This window comes from Notothenia rossii (genome assembly GCF_949606895.1).
Source record: "Notothenia rossii genome assembly, chromosome: 11".
Lineage (NCBI taxonomy): Eukaryota > Metazoa > Chordata > Actinopteri > Perciformes > Nototheniidae > Notothenia > Notothenia rossii.
This window is the reverse complement of record NC_136910.1, coordinates 7,033,849-7,048,195: the sequence shown is the minus strand read 5'-3', so window position 1 is coordinate 7,048,195 and position 14,347 is coordinate 7,033,849. Positions and strand designations below refer to the sequence as shown.

At 40.2% G+C, this 14,347-nt stretch overlaps 3 protein-coding genes across 5 annotated transcripts; 2 read left to right on the top strand and 1 right to left on the bottom strand.

The window, feature by feature from the left end:
- Nucleotides 1–145: 145 nt before the first annotated feature.
- On the bottom strand, nt 146–7,800 carry uqcrc2b (ubiquinol-cytochrome c reductase core protein 2b). Of its 3 annotated transcripts, XM_079659384.1 has the most exons (15): nt 7,656–7,775; nt 6,522–6,554; nt 6,333–6,434; nt 5,898–6,047; nt 5,523–5,587; nt 5,371–5,427; nt 4,997–5,121; nt 3,743–3,840; nt 3,597–3,654; nt 2,364–2,459; nt 2,077–2,276; nt 1,789–1,869; nt 1,627–1,703; nt 882–1,035; nt 146–455 (listed from the first exon to the last, which is right to left on the bottom strand). In XM_079659384.1, the coding sequence occupies exons 1-15, from the start codon at nt 7,686–7,688 to the stop codon at nt 372–374; spliced, it is 1,413 nt and encodes a 470-aa protein (XP_079515510.1). In that variant the 5' UTR covers nt 7,689–7,775; the 3' UTR covers nt 146–371. The 3 variants fall into 3 exon arrangements, with proteins under 3 accessions (XP_079515510.1, XP_079515511.1, XP_079515512.1); XM_079659385.1 differs by lacking the exon at nt 6,522–6,554 and having other exon boundaries at nt 7,656–7,800; XM_079659386.1 differs by lacking the exon at nt 6,333–6,434 and having other exon boundaries at nt 6,471–6,554; nt 7,656–7,783.
- Nucleotides 7,801–8,232: 432 nt separating this feature from the next.
- Nucleotides 8,233–10,080, top strand: snu13b (SNU13 homolog, small nuclear ribonucleoprotein b (U4/U6.U5)). The gene is made up of 3 exons (XM_079659634.1): nt 8,233–8,445; nt 8,604–8,724; nt 9,617–10,080. The coding sequence occupies exons 1-3, from the start codon at nt 8,443–8,445 to the stop codon at nt 9,877–9,879; spliced, it is 387 nt and encodes a 128-aa protein (XP_079515760.1). The 5' UTR covers nt 8,233–8,442; the 3' UTR covers nt 9,880–10,080.
- Nucleotides 10,081–10,724: 644 nt separating this feature from the next.
- On the top strand, nt 10,725–14,215 carry crym (crystallin, mu). The gene is made up of 7 exons (XM_079659388.1): nt 10,725–11,160; nt 11,986–12,136; nt 12,477–12,539; nt 12,626–12,727; nt 13,547–13,730; nt 13,816–13,937; nt 14,020–14,215. The coding sequence occupies exons 1-7, from the start codon at nt 10,994–10,996 to the stop codon at nt 14,197–14,199; spliced, it is 969 nt and encodes a 322-aa protein (XP_079515514.1). The 5' UTR covers nt 10,725–10,993; the 3' UTR covers nt 14,200–14,215.
- The last annotated feature ends 132 nt before the right edge of the window (nt 14,216–14,347 follow it).

Here is a 14,347-nt window from a genome sequence, read left to right as displayed (position 1 = left end):
TTTAAAAAAAAAAACGGAACTTTTTCATTTAAGGTTAAGAGTTTTTGTTAATTTCCCTCTTTATTGTGAAGAAAAAACAATAAAACGTAATTCATTTCAAGCTTTCAAAACATAAAACAACACAACAAAAACACTTGAAACTCTGTAAGGTAGATAGAATTTATTCATTATTTTACACCAGCTATACAGTTAATGTGGACAGATGAGTGGAGCACGACAATATGATGCAGAGCAGCATCACCTGAAAATATACTGTTACAGCACTGATAAATACCCAGAGGTCTTATGACATTATATGCCCCAACTTGTTTGTTTTTGTGAAAATGTAAAAGGAAACAACTTTTTCTTTCAGTTATAGTACGAGGAGGGTCTTAGACCTCATCCACAAAGGGTGTGTTTACGAGGTTGCCGCTGGATGCCATGGTCTTCTTGCCAGTCACAAACTTCTTGGCAGCCTGAAAACAAACAATACAAGTTTAGAGCCACGTTATTAACTTCAAACCAATGTTTTCACACAGCATATTTAAAAAACAAAACTGCAGTAGATTCAGTATTATAAATCTATGCCTATTATGAGAGCCAGTGTTACAGTGTCTACTCAAAACAGTACATATTTAAAGATACGTTTACTATATTATTGTCCCTTTTTACTTCTACTCCACTACGCTTTGGAGTAAATAGTGTTTTTTATATTAAATATATTGGTTATCTTTAGTTACTTTACAGATTAAGATAAATAATACAGAACTTATATCCACTAATAAGTATACATTATTGAAAAGTTAAGATACCAAGCAGTATACAAAGTAGTTTAAAACAACAAGTACCCCGTACAACATTCTCATTCATCTCTACTGACAATAGCAGAGCACATTTCTTACGTTGGCGACGTCGGTCAAAGAGACGTTGTCGATGTTTGTGGAGACTTCGTCCGTGGAGCTGTAGCATCCCTCGGCCAGAGCCTGAGAGCCCATGGCCTCCAGGAGACCCTCGGAGGTCTCCAGAGACATCAGGACCTCGGCCTTCAGCTGGGCCCTGCGGAGAGAACCAGCACACGCTCAGCATAAGATACAATACAGGAAACTAGGAGGAGAAATGTTGTCTTGGTGAAGAACAAGGGGACAACAAGATGTTTTAAAAAGTCCAGTTACAATGGTTAATAACCATTCAAAGGAAATGGAGAGAAACAGCTGACCTGGCTCCAAACAACTTAGTAAAGCATGACTTATATGAATATAAAAAAAACATGTTTTACCATTTCTTTAATCTGTTTATAAAACAAGATGTGAGGCTATTTGCAGAACCATGTATTGTCATCTTTGCACTGATACAGACAAGATGTTTTTTTATTATTTTTTTTTATTTTTTTTTTTAAATAGTCTTTTTTATCTCTTAGCAAGAAAACTGAAACTACTTCTTTTAAATCTCGTTGAAATAAACCTAATGCCTTCTGAAATGTTCAGTTAGATTTTATAGAAGTAGCAACCATACGTTACTAAAAGTAGTGCTTGCAAGAAATCGTGTCTTCCACATCATGTTTTTGGTGCTTATTGTAAACTGGAATAGAAATATAAAAATGATCAATGCAGAGAGGAATCTTTTCACAGTGGTTTCTGCATGTCTTACTTGGCCCGAGTGAGGTCAGCCGCGGTGACATCACCGTTAGCAACAGCCTTCACCTCAGCAAGAGCGGCCTTAATCACCTGCAGAGACAAAGACAGATATTACATAAAGCCATCTTTCTGTTACATCCCAAACAGACTCTTGGCATGAATAAAAGAAACTCACATCAGCAGCAGCTGCAGACTGGGAAATGGTGTAGACCCCAAACAGACCAGAGTCAGAGTAGCTTGCATTGAAAGCGCTGACCTGTAGAGAGAAAAAACATGTTTTTAAAAGGCACTGTTGAATCTTTATTTGCCCAACTTGTTTGCTCACATCATGTAAAGCGGCCTTGGGTCCCTTGAAAGGCACCAAAATAAAGATAATCTATTATTAATCTATGATATTTCCAGATTCCAGCCATTCAAGGCCTCCGTGTGTGAAGCATTTCTGTTATAACTGACTATCACTCACATCAAAGGGGTCAGCAGTTGCCTTGGTAACACCCTGCACCAGTTTGCTGGAGGTGCACGAGCCCCTCTTGACATGCAGCCCGGCCCCCAGAATGTGCTGCAGGACGCTGTAGGCCAGAGCCTCGCCGGAGCCCGCCGCCGCCGACTCGCTCACCACCGCCGAGTGCACCAGAGCACCGAGGCCGGGCATGCGCACCTCGCCTTCAGACGGGAATACAGGGAGTTATACGTTTAAATGTTTAAGGAAAACTCCCCATGTTGCAGCACATTGGTGTGCGTCCAGCTCACCTCCACGGTACTGAGCCGCGGCCCCCATGGTGCCCGTCCCACTGCGGATGTTGAGGAACTGCTCTCCAACTTGAGTCAGCACCTCGTGGTTCACACCTGACGGAGAGACGGACATCAGACACTCATTTCTTATAAGGACAACGTATGTGCAGGAATCCTGAAGTCAGATGTAATTCCTTTCTTAAGACCCTTTCCACACATTTTAAGACCTCTTCGCCACTTGGAGTTTTAACCGGTTGCATTGGCGACACACTTTACCTCACATTGACTATATACAGTATTGATTTTCCTTCCTCCTTATCTTCCAACCATTTGGACGCAGACTTGCATTTCCCCATAACGATGTTGCTTAGCAACCGGCGCAAACGGTCCTTCGCGCGCTATCAAGCAGTGAGCGTGCGATGTCCTGTTCAGATGACGTCAAATCCAACGGGATGCCATAAATAAACTACACAGAATCACACTACACACCTACGCAATGATTACATTCAGGCAGACTGTAGAATACAACCTCTTTGGACAATTTATATACTTATTGAAAACAAGCTACAAAATGTAATACCTTGAAAAATGCCGTTTATTACTTTTTAATAGCCTTCATTTTCGCTAGATTGATTTATCAACTTGTAATACTTTTTAAGACCCCGCGGAAAACAGTGGGTATGTACAGAATTCAATTTTTCTTCATTCAGGAAGGTTTAACAAAGAAAGTTCAAATGTCTCACATCATATTTTATTACTTCATCAACCCTTAATGGAAACCCTAATGAAATTTCACACTGAACGTTATTTATAGTATAAAATGTATTTTTTCCTTTTTCGAAATAGACCGTCTTTTATGAATTAAAACCTTCGTTAGTGTTTTCTTTTGTTTGCAGCAGCCGGAGTCAAACAGTTTTTTACCACAATGAAAATGATGCTTTTGAAAAACAACAAACAGATAAAAACTAGTGAGAATATATTTTTCCTTAGTTATTGGAAAGGTGTTTTGCATCACAAAAGATTTACAAATTATACAACAATCTGAATAACAATATCAGCATAGCCTAATCTTCTCTTTATCTATGCAGAAATACCTGCTTTACACACAACTAATAAACAACACCACACATTGGACTGTGGAGGTTTCCAACTATTTAGTACATCCTTTATAGGCGTCATGTGATACACTGCGTTCAAACTTTGCTGCTATCCTTCTATGTACATTATGTTTAAAGCATAACAACCCCTTACCAAGTCCAACAAGAGCCATTCTTGCGCTCGTGAAATTGTTCTGGACGAACTGGTGCAGCTGGAGAATAAAAAACAACATTAGAATTGTTTTAATGGGTTCATTAACACTGTAAGTCTTGAAGAATGAACACTGGAAAAGTACTCACATGTTCAGAGGTGATGTTGCCGACCATGTGGTTAGGACAGTACAGAGAGTTAGAGAGAGCGTTCTTGTAGGCGGCTTCATGCAGAGCCTCAAGCAAATCTGGAGAACACAAAGAGACATGATGCGAGTTTATCATTTAAGTCAACATTGGTGATATCCTGGTGGAGTAATTGGCTTTGTTCCACCTGTCTAATTCATTTATGTCTCTTAGGTCGCATTCACACCAGCCTTGTATAGTCCGCTTGAATCGAACCCTGGTGCGTTTAGCCGCTTGGTGCGGTTCGTTTGGGTCGGTGTGAACGCAGCCCGAGACCTCTGAAGTGAACTGAACAACCGGACTCTGGTCCGCTAAAAGAGGTGGTCTCGGAGCGCTTGCTAGTGAACTCTGGAGCGGATCATCGCTGGTGTGAACGCAGTCCGCACCAAAACATAGGAAGCGCAGTATTTACGTGTCACAAGAACGTGGATGTCTTCAGAATCGTTAGCGAAAGAGTGAAGCAGAATGAAGTGTTGAACAGTGTCGTGTAAAGTAAAAACAACTATCAAACTAAAAACTATACATAAAAGTCAGAGCCACCTGCCGTCGGTGAAACCCCCTCCTGACTGCAGAACGTCTCATGATATGCGTTATAATGTTTTTTATCGCACATTATCTGATTATATAATCATATGCGCCGTCTGTTAGTCCATTGATATGCTCTCCAGATTAAGAGCAGCATGAAAATAACCTGCCGATGCTCCATGGCGGAGGCTCCAATAGAAATGGCTGAGACTTGCGTTTGTACCCCCTTAATGTCTGACCAATTGTTGAACAGCATTTCCGAGCACATGACTTGTGTTTAAAGTTTATAGTCCGTTAGAATTGTTCCCGTGTGAACGCAAAGCGAACCTTCTGAAAAATGAAACAAAAACTGTGGTCTGGTGCGCACCAGAGAAGCGGACTATTAGGTGTGAATGCGACCTTAAATAACAGATTTTTGAGGGAATGTCTCACCAACAATTACATGAAGCAGCTTTATACACTAGATGCTGGATGCTGTCGTCTTTGCAGTAGTATTTCGATTTAAAAGAACGTAGCATTGCAGCTTTATTTGTGAAAAAAAACGAAATACAAAACATATTTCTGATATCAGCAAAGAAGCATCTTCAGAGCTACATTGGACTATACTCCGGAATGATAATTAATAAGTGGTCAATATAGACCTAAAAAAAATGAAGAGGCGAGATCAAAAGGCAAAGAGAAATAAGGGCCCACCGATCTGAGCGCTCTGTTTAGCCTGGGCATTGTCCCTCTTGACTCTGGGCGTGAGGTCTGACACCTCCCATGGCCGAAACTCAGGGGCTGTCGTCACGTTGATCAAATATTCCATCACCGTGTCACTGCAAATAATTTAAAAAAAATCACAAAAACATGTTAGTGGCAAAGCTACACCAATACCATATTAAGTCTGTAGCATATTCTGCCTTTCCACCGGACTCTCCTAAGTACCAAACAGTTATTCTTTCACAAAAATAAGGTGTCATCAGATTAGGCCCTGACCTTCAAATGATTAATATCAAGATTCCTGTTGATTTCTGTTAAGTGTATTATTATTATTAGTCACTACGTTGAGGTATTCAAAGACTCACAAGTCATCTCTCAAGCAGTCAACGGTGTAGACCATGTTCTCTCTGGATGAAGTCACACTGCCGAGAAACAATTAAATATCCAGATAAGCGTAATGATCTAGGAACAACTTGTATTCAAAGGTTAGTAATGATCTTTCTGTAAAGTTACTGACCCCAGGCTGCCTCCCACTGCCTCAACACCGCGGCATATCTTAAAAGCTGAGGCTCCTTTGGTTGTCTGGGGAAGCAGAACATGTCAGTCAACCACAAGCAGAGGACTTTTTAACACTAAATTGTAAATGAAACTTGTTAAGTGTTATTGCAAGTTGAGAAAAAATTGTTTTGCCATGAATTTAGTGATGGATTCTAAACATTCAAAATAAATAATTGGGCGTTTTCCAGTAACACGGTTGTTAAGTAAATCAGACACCAATGGCACAGCTTTGTATCTCTTTATCTTTTCTACCAAATCATTTTTTGCACAGGTCAGGGGGTACATGGCTGAATAAATATTACAAAAACATTTGGAATTAACTGCTGCATCATACCAGGCTGGAGGCCAGTCGGAGGACGTGGGTGACCCCCTGGTTCTCAGGGGTCTCATAGCGACAGCCGGACCTCACAAACACTCCGATCTTGGAGGCGGGCGAGTAATTCTCCAGGGAGGCGATCACCAGTCCGCTGGGCAGCCTGGTCACCTGCAGAATATTCGCTGCTGATTACTAACGAATATCCGGAGCCCGAAAAATGGTATTCTGGACATCCCTATGTTTCCACTTGTCAGCCGATAGGACTCAGTTTACATTCTAGAAAGGCTCCTCTTAAGGATTTAACACTCAACATAATGATAAGACTTCTTAAACATAAAATACAAGTCAAATGTGACTATTTCTACAGGCAAAGCAACTCATCTCTTCATTCTCAGACCCTAAACTAAACTGACTTGACCCATCCAACCCTTCCTCTTCACTCCCCCAACATACATGGATGTCCTGGAGGGAGTGTGCGGCCCCTGGAGAGAGCTTGATGCCATTCAGTGGCTGAGCGAGAGACTGGCTTGTTCTGGCAGCCACATGGAAGTGTCTCTGTGGAGAAGAAACAACACATCAACAACTACTGACCTGCACATCCTGCGGCTGAAACTTAACATGTTCAGCGGCGGTGAACTCCACCTTACGGGCAGCCTGGGCCGCGTAAAGCCTTGTCTGGAAAGTAGAAAAAAACATGGGAAGGCGGGATATTACAGCTAATGTGTTGCTGGCTTGCTGATTGATGCAAGGGGGAGGAGGAAGATCCGGGGGAATTAAACATTGTGGATTTATAAATGTTTATAGATCGATGAGAAGGGAAAGGGTCAATATCAGAATAACACTTCTAAACATTTTAGAGCTGCCAAGCTATTTGATAATATGGGCATGGATAACACAAGATATATAGAAGCTTATGGTGACTCAATTATTTCTCGTTAATCTTCTAAGCAATATCGCAGCTCATATATCGGTTCAAGATAATTCAGATAAACATATCATCAGCAGCCATCAAAAAAAAGCTGTAACATGAAAAAGACTAAAACCCAACCTTCAATAGAGACTGAGTGGATAGATATTGAGGTAAATATTCAACGTTTGAGAGGATTCCTTTTTCCTAGGCCTGGCACAATAAACACATGATGTATTCTAGTAATTGCCACTGAAGTGACTTCAGATGTTAAATCAGTCAGAAACCAATTTAGATTTATATTAGCATTTCAAACAGCAAAATAAACGCAAGGTTTTTTTTAATACACATAGGGAAAAAAACACAAAGACAGATTGGTTTTAATACATGTAGTAATAACTTGTGCTCTCCCTTGTCTAATATACAAGTCCAAACCTATATAGACTTTTACTGTTTTGCTAATTTCTTATAAAATAAATGTTTTAAAAAAAGATAGAAACACAAATAGGCTGATTAAAGCCAGCTGTCATCACACAATATTAGGTGAACATTTGTTGTGGAGTTAAGTCTACGAGAAGCTAGCTCTTACTACTAAGGCTTTGACTTAAGTAAATATGGTTTAAGTTAACAGTAAGTTATGTTTATAACGACCATTACTGTAATGTTTATTATGTAAGCTAACGTTATCAGTTGGGTTACTGCTGGATAGCATCAGGTTAGCATTAGCTGTTCCTCCTCTGCTCTTCATCACACCTTGACCCTGAGCTTTTAAACCCTCTGACAATGACACAAACACTGAAACAGACAGCTAATGACTGTATATCTCTCCCAATACACATATATACAGGATAAATGAGATACATCCTTACCGAAAGCTGACTAATTCCACGAATCCCCTTCATCTCCCCTCTCTCCTTCAGGAAATCTGAGCAATATGGCCTCCGTGTGTGCCCTACCCAGAATGCCTAGCGCGTTCCTTGCCGGCTGATGAACCGCTGAGCCAATGAGCGCCCTCTGTTGTTGATGGGTGACAAGACCACAAACTGTTTATTATTCTAAATAGGATATGTATATATATCTATATATATATATCTATATATATATATATACATTTCTGCACTGCAAAAAAAACGTAAAACCTTTGCATATGTGTTTTGGAATTGTACCACGAAATGGTGGCTCCAGTCTTATAACAGATAACTTTATAGGTGATTTTATTGTAATTTAATAACGCATGAATAATGTTGTTGTTTTATATTATTGATACTAAATTGATTTTACTATCAGAAGGTTTATATTTTTATTGTTGTCGTTTATTATTTGATATCATTCATATAATTAATATTTCATCATTAATCACAGTTTAAAATGTAAAAAAAGCCAACAATGTGCAAACCGGGAGAAAAAAAAAAAGGACTTCCGGTCGTTTTCAGCTGGTGTAGCCAGTGCGCATGTGCGAATATTCCACACGTGTGGTGGTGATCGTTTGACTGGCTGCATGCAACAGAGAGCTTAGAAAGTTAATATCGGTACAACATATTGCTTAAAGAAAACTCAGCGCAAGTTTAGTTGTCTCTTCTTACCGAGGTAAAAGACGAATAACCTCCGTGAAGCATTTCGCCGAGAGGACAGAAATACCCAAAAAACTAATTCACAATGGTGAGTGTTGTGAGTAGGCTAACTTTGAGCTAACATTAGCTTAAGGTAACAACGTTGTATGTCGTACAAACCTCGTCCCAACCTCCTTGTTTGTCCACTTTATATGGAGCTTTGCTGTTGTTAATGTGTGTTAAATGTTGTTTTATTTCCATGTTCAGACTGAAGCAGCAGTAAACCCAAAGGCCTACCCGCTGGCCGACGCCACGCTGTCCAAGACCATCCTGGACCTGGTGCAGCAAGCCTCCAACTACAAACAGCTCAGAAAAGGAGCTAATGAAGGTGAGGAGACGTAAATATTGGGAATTAAATGTAACTAGATGGTGGCTTCAAGTAGAACCTGGTAGTTGGATAATTTGCTACTTTCAGAGCTATTGTAACATCAGGAAAGGCTGCGAAACGCGGTCTCGTTCAGGTTAACAACAAACGCAGCAGCATGTGTGGGGAAAAAACTCATTGTAAACCTGCAGGGATTTGTCAATTACTTTGTTATCTTTTCAAAAGTAAAGACATCTCTTCAATTAATCTTTTAGTCATTTAAAAAAAAATCTTAAATGGTAAATACCTTTCTGATGCAGCCTCTTAAACATGAATGTTTGCTGCTTGTTTCTATCAGGGTTCTTACGGTCATTAAAAACCTGGAAAAGTAATGGAAATTCAAAATGCTAATTCCAGGCCCTGGAAAATTGTGGAAAACAATATTTTTTTTGCTGGTGAGAGATTTTAGTTGCTTTTAGTCTGTAGACGCTAGCAAGCCTACTATTTGATTTGTTTTAGATAGGCACAACATGTTTCATATGCAGACCTTATTTTCCTGTTCCATGTTAAAATAAACCCTTTTCAGTGGTACCGCTGAGAGTAATTTTATTGGTCATGGAAAATTAGGTAATGGTCATGGAAAATCATTGGTGAAAAAGTGTATGAACCCTGTTCTATGATTTACCAACTCAAACTAGCTACTTGTTTGAGTTTAGTTTCATGAATCATTATTTACATTGTTCAATACTTAATAATACAATTATTAAACCAATAATCAAAAAAATCTGCAGATCTCAGAATCAGTTCTTAAACCAGTAGGCCACCATTGTGTTGCTGCCAAAACAATAACTAAAGTAATGACGATGTATCAGTGATGTTAACGCATTGTACTAATTGTGATTTAATTCTTCCCCAGCCACTAAAACCCTGAACAGAGGCATCTCTGAGTTCATCGTGATGGCCGCTGATGCTGAACCTCTGGAGATCATCCTCCACCTGCCCCTGCTGTGCGAGGACAAGAACGTCCCATACGTGTTCGTCCGATCCAAGCAGGCTTTGGGTCGGGCCTGCGGGGTTTCTCGCCCCGTCATCGCTACCTCAGTCACCATAAAGGAGGGGTCCCAGCTCAAACCACAGATCCAGTCTGTTCAATTGTCCATTGAGAGACTGCTCGTCTAATTTTTGTTGCACTGTTGTAACAAAGTCTCCTCTGAAAAACGAGGAAGACGTTATCTTGTCATCTGTTTGATGAAAAACAGATATGAATGACAGGAAAATGTAATAGTTTTTCTTTTGTACTTTTTAGGACAGTGTGTCCACTTCATTGTATCAGTTTGCGAAGTGATATCCTTATGAATAAAAAATACTTTTTTATTTAAACCTGGTGTTTTGTTTTGTTCTGTTCTCATTCAGTGTGAACTTCAAAAGTCGTCTAAAAATCCAAATATTTAGGAAAGTAAATGATTTTCAGAAAAGCCTCACATTGCTTTACCTGTCTTTTAATCCATTAAAGAACTCTGTCACAATAACATGGTTTTATTGTGCATAACTGGCAAACCTCATATTTGAATATAACAGATTGGGTTGTTCTGGTAAGGTATTGAACGTGATGAAATGTGAGCAAAAAACTTCACTCAAGCTATGTTGTTCATTATCAATATAAAAGTTGGCCCTTCAAGATATGGGGTTAAAACTTTTTTTTAAATTATAAAACAAAAATACTAAAAGATACTTTATACATACACCCACAGCGATAAATATATATCAGTAGCTCTGTCGAAATAAAACTGGCTATAGTCAAACTAAGTACTTACTGAACCTGTTTTTGGAAAATACTTTCACTTTGATTAAAAGTAGAGATACTTCAACAACTAAAAACCTTATATTCACTCATCAAGTACAATCTAAAATATATATACATATAGCAGCAAATAGTTAAATTATTATTCTTCTATTTTGGGGAAGTGGCTTTTAAAGGAGTGCTGAAGGGACCGGCTGTCTTGCCAATTTTCAGTTGAACTACTTCACGGCTGTGCTACTTTCATTTGGAAACATTTTGCAACACATGGCTTGGTTTTATGGCTGGACATATTATAACCTCTTGCTTACTCTTGCTGTTTTTCCCAATTGGACCAACCCTACCTTTGAGGCAAACATTCAGAAGTCACTGAACTTTAAAAAACCTTCTAAATCAGAGCTTTACTGCGGCTCTTGAATGCAACACGTATACCAAGTGAGCTTCTAAACTCTAAACACCAAACTCACCGCAGTAACTGATCTGAGGAGCTGAAGCATGGCCGGACCTCCTGCTGTGATCTGGGAGCGCGAGGTGGAGGGTCTGCTGCGGTACCGAGAGCTGGTGCCCCGGCTGGAGGAGGCTCTGGGGAAGTTCTCCAGCCGGGACCCCGCAGAGGTGATCCAGCCTGTGCGCGCCACCTTGCCGCTGCAGAAACACCACGGGTATGCCTCAATGATGAAGCTTTGATTTTAATATGTAGTTGCATTGTTTACTTGTTTGCTATAGAATATATTGCACGGTGTAACTGGTTCAATTAATACACATTGAATCGGCAAGACAAAAGTAATATTTTCTTCTGTCTTTGAGGTTATTAAAAACACCAAAATGATCTGTGAAATGTAAACCCTTTATGCAGTAGTAGAAAGTATCTTTTAACTTACTCTAGAATTTAAGTATTTTTGTTGACATAATTTGCACTTTACTTTAATCTTTTCTGTACTAGTTCAGAGGAACATTTTGGACTTTTAACTCCACTACTTTTAACCCTGATAGTTACTTTGTGCACATTCAAACACATGCATGCTGATGTTATATAATGTATAATACTTTAACTTTTTGTACTTTAAATAAATACTGATGCTTATACTTTACTTCTTTTACTTGAGTAATATTTTGAAATCAGGACTTTTACTTGTAATTGAGTAGTTTCAGATCTTTCAAAACTGCATTTAGTTGATTTGCCTGTTACCTTGTCCTTGTTACCTCCTTTATGGCGGCATGTTAATTATTGATCTTTCCTGGTAAATAGATAACGTTTTTTCCTTAACCGCTTTCCAAAAGGAAAGTCATATTTGACATGTAAAGAAAGCCCAATGTCCTCTCAATCATACTTTCTAGAAAATAGCTTACATTTCCTTTGATTATAAGGCATTATATATTATTTAGTTAACACTTCCAAGCAAATTCCTTCAAGTAGTTTGGTTGTCCGACAGGGGAAACATTAAAAACAAGTTGTATTTCTGACTGACCCTCCTTTTCTTTCACAGCTTTATGGGATTGATGCCTACATACATGGAGAATAAGGGAGTCCTGTGCACAAAGTTTGTGTGTTTCTACAAGAGGGAGGACGGTTCAAATTTGCCGTCCACACAGGCCACGGTGGTGCTGCTGGACCCGGAGTACGGGAACGTAAAGGCTGTGAGTAAAACCTTATTAAACACAGGCAGGGATCCCTTAAAGGTCACCTATTATGCAAAATCCACTTCTTCATGTCTCTTCTACATCAACATGTGTCCCCTCTGTGGAAAGAAACTCTGAATGTTTCAGGGAAAAAGATTCTCTCTCTTTTGGTCCTGATCCGCCTTATCACCTGAATCTCCTCCTAGAGCACCACTGTGTTCTTTTTAACCAAATATCTCTCAGAGGGGCGTGGGGATGGGCTCCTTATTTTCATCTAAAGTAACAGACAGAGAATCAGCAAAGAGACAGCAAAAGGCAAAGCTTTTCACTCAAACACACTCACGTTTCCACCCTGCAGGTTATGCATGGAGAGCTGATCACAAGGATGAGGACAGCTGCAGTGTCAGCCATCTCTGCTAAGGTAGCTCCAATTTTTACGAGTATCGATTCAAACTTATTCTCTAATTTACACTCTTGTTTTAACTTAGACATGCTTTTGTTACGCAGCTGCTGATGTGTCCTGAGGCAGAGGTGTTGGCCATCTTGGGGACTGGCGCTCAGGCATTGAGTCATTACAACGTCTTCACGGAAATGTTCTCATTTAAAGAGGTACGGTCACAACAATATCTTTAAAAAGTCAGCCTGAACACAAGTATCAGTTGAGGGCAATGTAATATATGCATGATAAAAGAAGTGGGGTAATATTTATGTGATTTAAAGAGGCCCTATGATGCCTTTGGGGGGTTTTCCCTTTCCTTTAGTGTGTTATATAGATTTTTGTGCATGTAAATGGTCTGCAAAGGCTACATTCCCAAAGAAATTTCTCTTTCAGAGTTAGATGAGAAGATTGACATTTATAATAACTTATAAAACTCTTATAATATCAAAAATAGGAAGTTGAGGGTTAACAAAGTCCACCTAATAGCAGATCTATAGCTAAGCAGTGGCTCAGTCAGTAGGGGACTGTGAGCCGTAGGGTCGCCGGTTCAAGTCCCCGACCAGACCTAAAATATGGAGAGGTCCCAGTTCACCTCCTGCCCTGCCGTGGTGCCCTTGAGCAAGGCACCAGACAGCCCCCCTTCCCCCCCCCCACACTCCCATTGCTCCCCGTGCGCTGTACAATAGCTGCCCACTGCTCCTAGTGCTAGACTCCTGGTACTAGGATGGTTTAGAAGCAGAGAACACGTTTCACTGTGTGTGCTGTGTGCTCTCCATGTGAGACCATTAAAGAGGGTTTCATCCCTCCCAATTCTTCTTCTTCTAATAAAAGGTAACATCATTTAATTAATCTATATAAGTGTAAAGATTCAAGGCTTTATTGTCGTGTGCACATTAGCTAGTGTAGATTTGGTAATAACAGGTTGTATTCTTTCGGGGAGTTATTTGCCAGACTAATTGTTGCATTGACTTCCTGCATCCTCCCCACAGGTGCGTGTTTGGAGCCGCTCAGGTCAGGGCTGGGAGAGGTTTTGCCGCTCAGTCAGCGGTCCGGTGACCGTGTGTGTCTCAGCTGAGGAGGCGGTGAGGGGCGCAGACGTCATAGTGACGGTTACCAGGTGTACAGAGCCGGTGCTGTTTGGGCAGTGGGTCAAACCAGGAGCCCATGTGGCAGGTGAGAAAACGTACTTAACACACACACTTAAAAAAAGGTGAGATTTCAATATGTTTTCCAGCGGTTCTGGTTTCTTTCTGATTAGCGGTCGGAGCCTGCAGGCCGAACTGGAGGGAGCTGGACGACGTGTTGATGAAGGAGGCCGTGGTGTACGCTGACAGCAGGGAGGGGGCGCTGACTGAGTCCGGGGACGTCATCCTCTCAGGGGTCAGTCTGGATTTTGCTCTCTTACTTCCTCATTGACATAACTGTCTTTTTGCAGAATTTGTTTTAATATTATTTGTTTTAGGCCGAGGTGTTTGCAGAGCTCGGAGATGTTATCAATGGGACCAAACCAGCCCTCAGAGAGAAGACAACCGTGTTCAAATCCCTCGGTAAGCCTTACTTGATTGTATATATTTTGAAAAAGCTCAGGTTTGCAGAAATTGCCTACGTGATCTGGGAAGCAAGTCCCGCCCATAGCAGTTGACTGACAGCCTGGTCCTTAAGGAGTAACAAAAACATTAGAGCATCAGAAAAAGCAAAGCGATAAATAAATGACTTTACATAGAAATAGATGAAAGAAAATAAGGAATATAAAGAGTAATTAAAAGGAAATAAATACGTTTTGATGAATT

Bases quoted from the DNA above. Each gene is read 5' to 3' on its own strand.
- uqcrc2b (XM_079659384.1), bottom strand. From the start codon at position 7,688: ATGAAGGGGATTCGTGGAATTAGTCAGCTTTCG. The intron at 5,122-5,370 runs GTGAGTCTTTGA...AATTATTTGCAG, and splicing joins GACTGCTTGAGAGATGACTT to TGACACGGTGATGGAATATT. The intron at 3,655-3,742 runs GTGAGTACTTTT...TTTATTCTCCAG, and splicing joins GCAACATCACCTCTGAACAT to CTGCACCAGTTCGTCCAGAA.
- snu13b (XM_079659634.1), top strand. The intron at 8,725-9,616 runs GTGAGGAGACGT...ATTCTTCCCCAG, and splicing joins CAGAAAAGGAGCTAATGAAG to CCACTAAAACCCTGAACAGA.
- crym (XM_079659388.1), top strand. From the start codon at position 10,994: ATGGCCGGACCTCCTGCTGTGATCTGGGAGCGCGAGGTGGAGGGTCTG. The intron at 12,137-12,476 runs GTGAGTAAAACC...TCCACCCTGCAG, and splicing joins AGTACGGGAACGTAAAGGCT to GTTATGCATGGAGAGCTGAT. The intron at 12,540-12,625 runs GTAGCTCCAATT...TTTGTTACGCAG, and splicing joins TGTCAGCCATCTCTGCTAAG to CTGCTGATGTGTCCTGAGGC.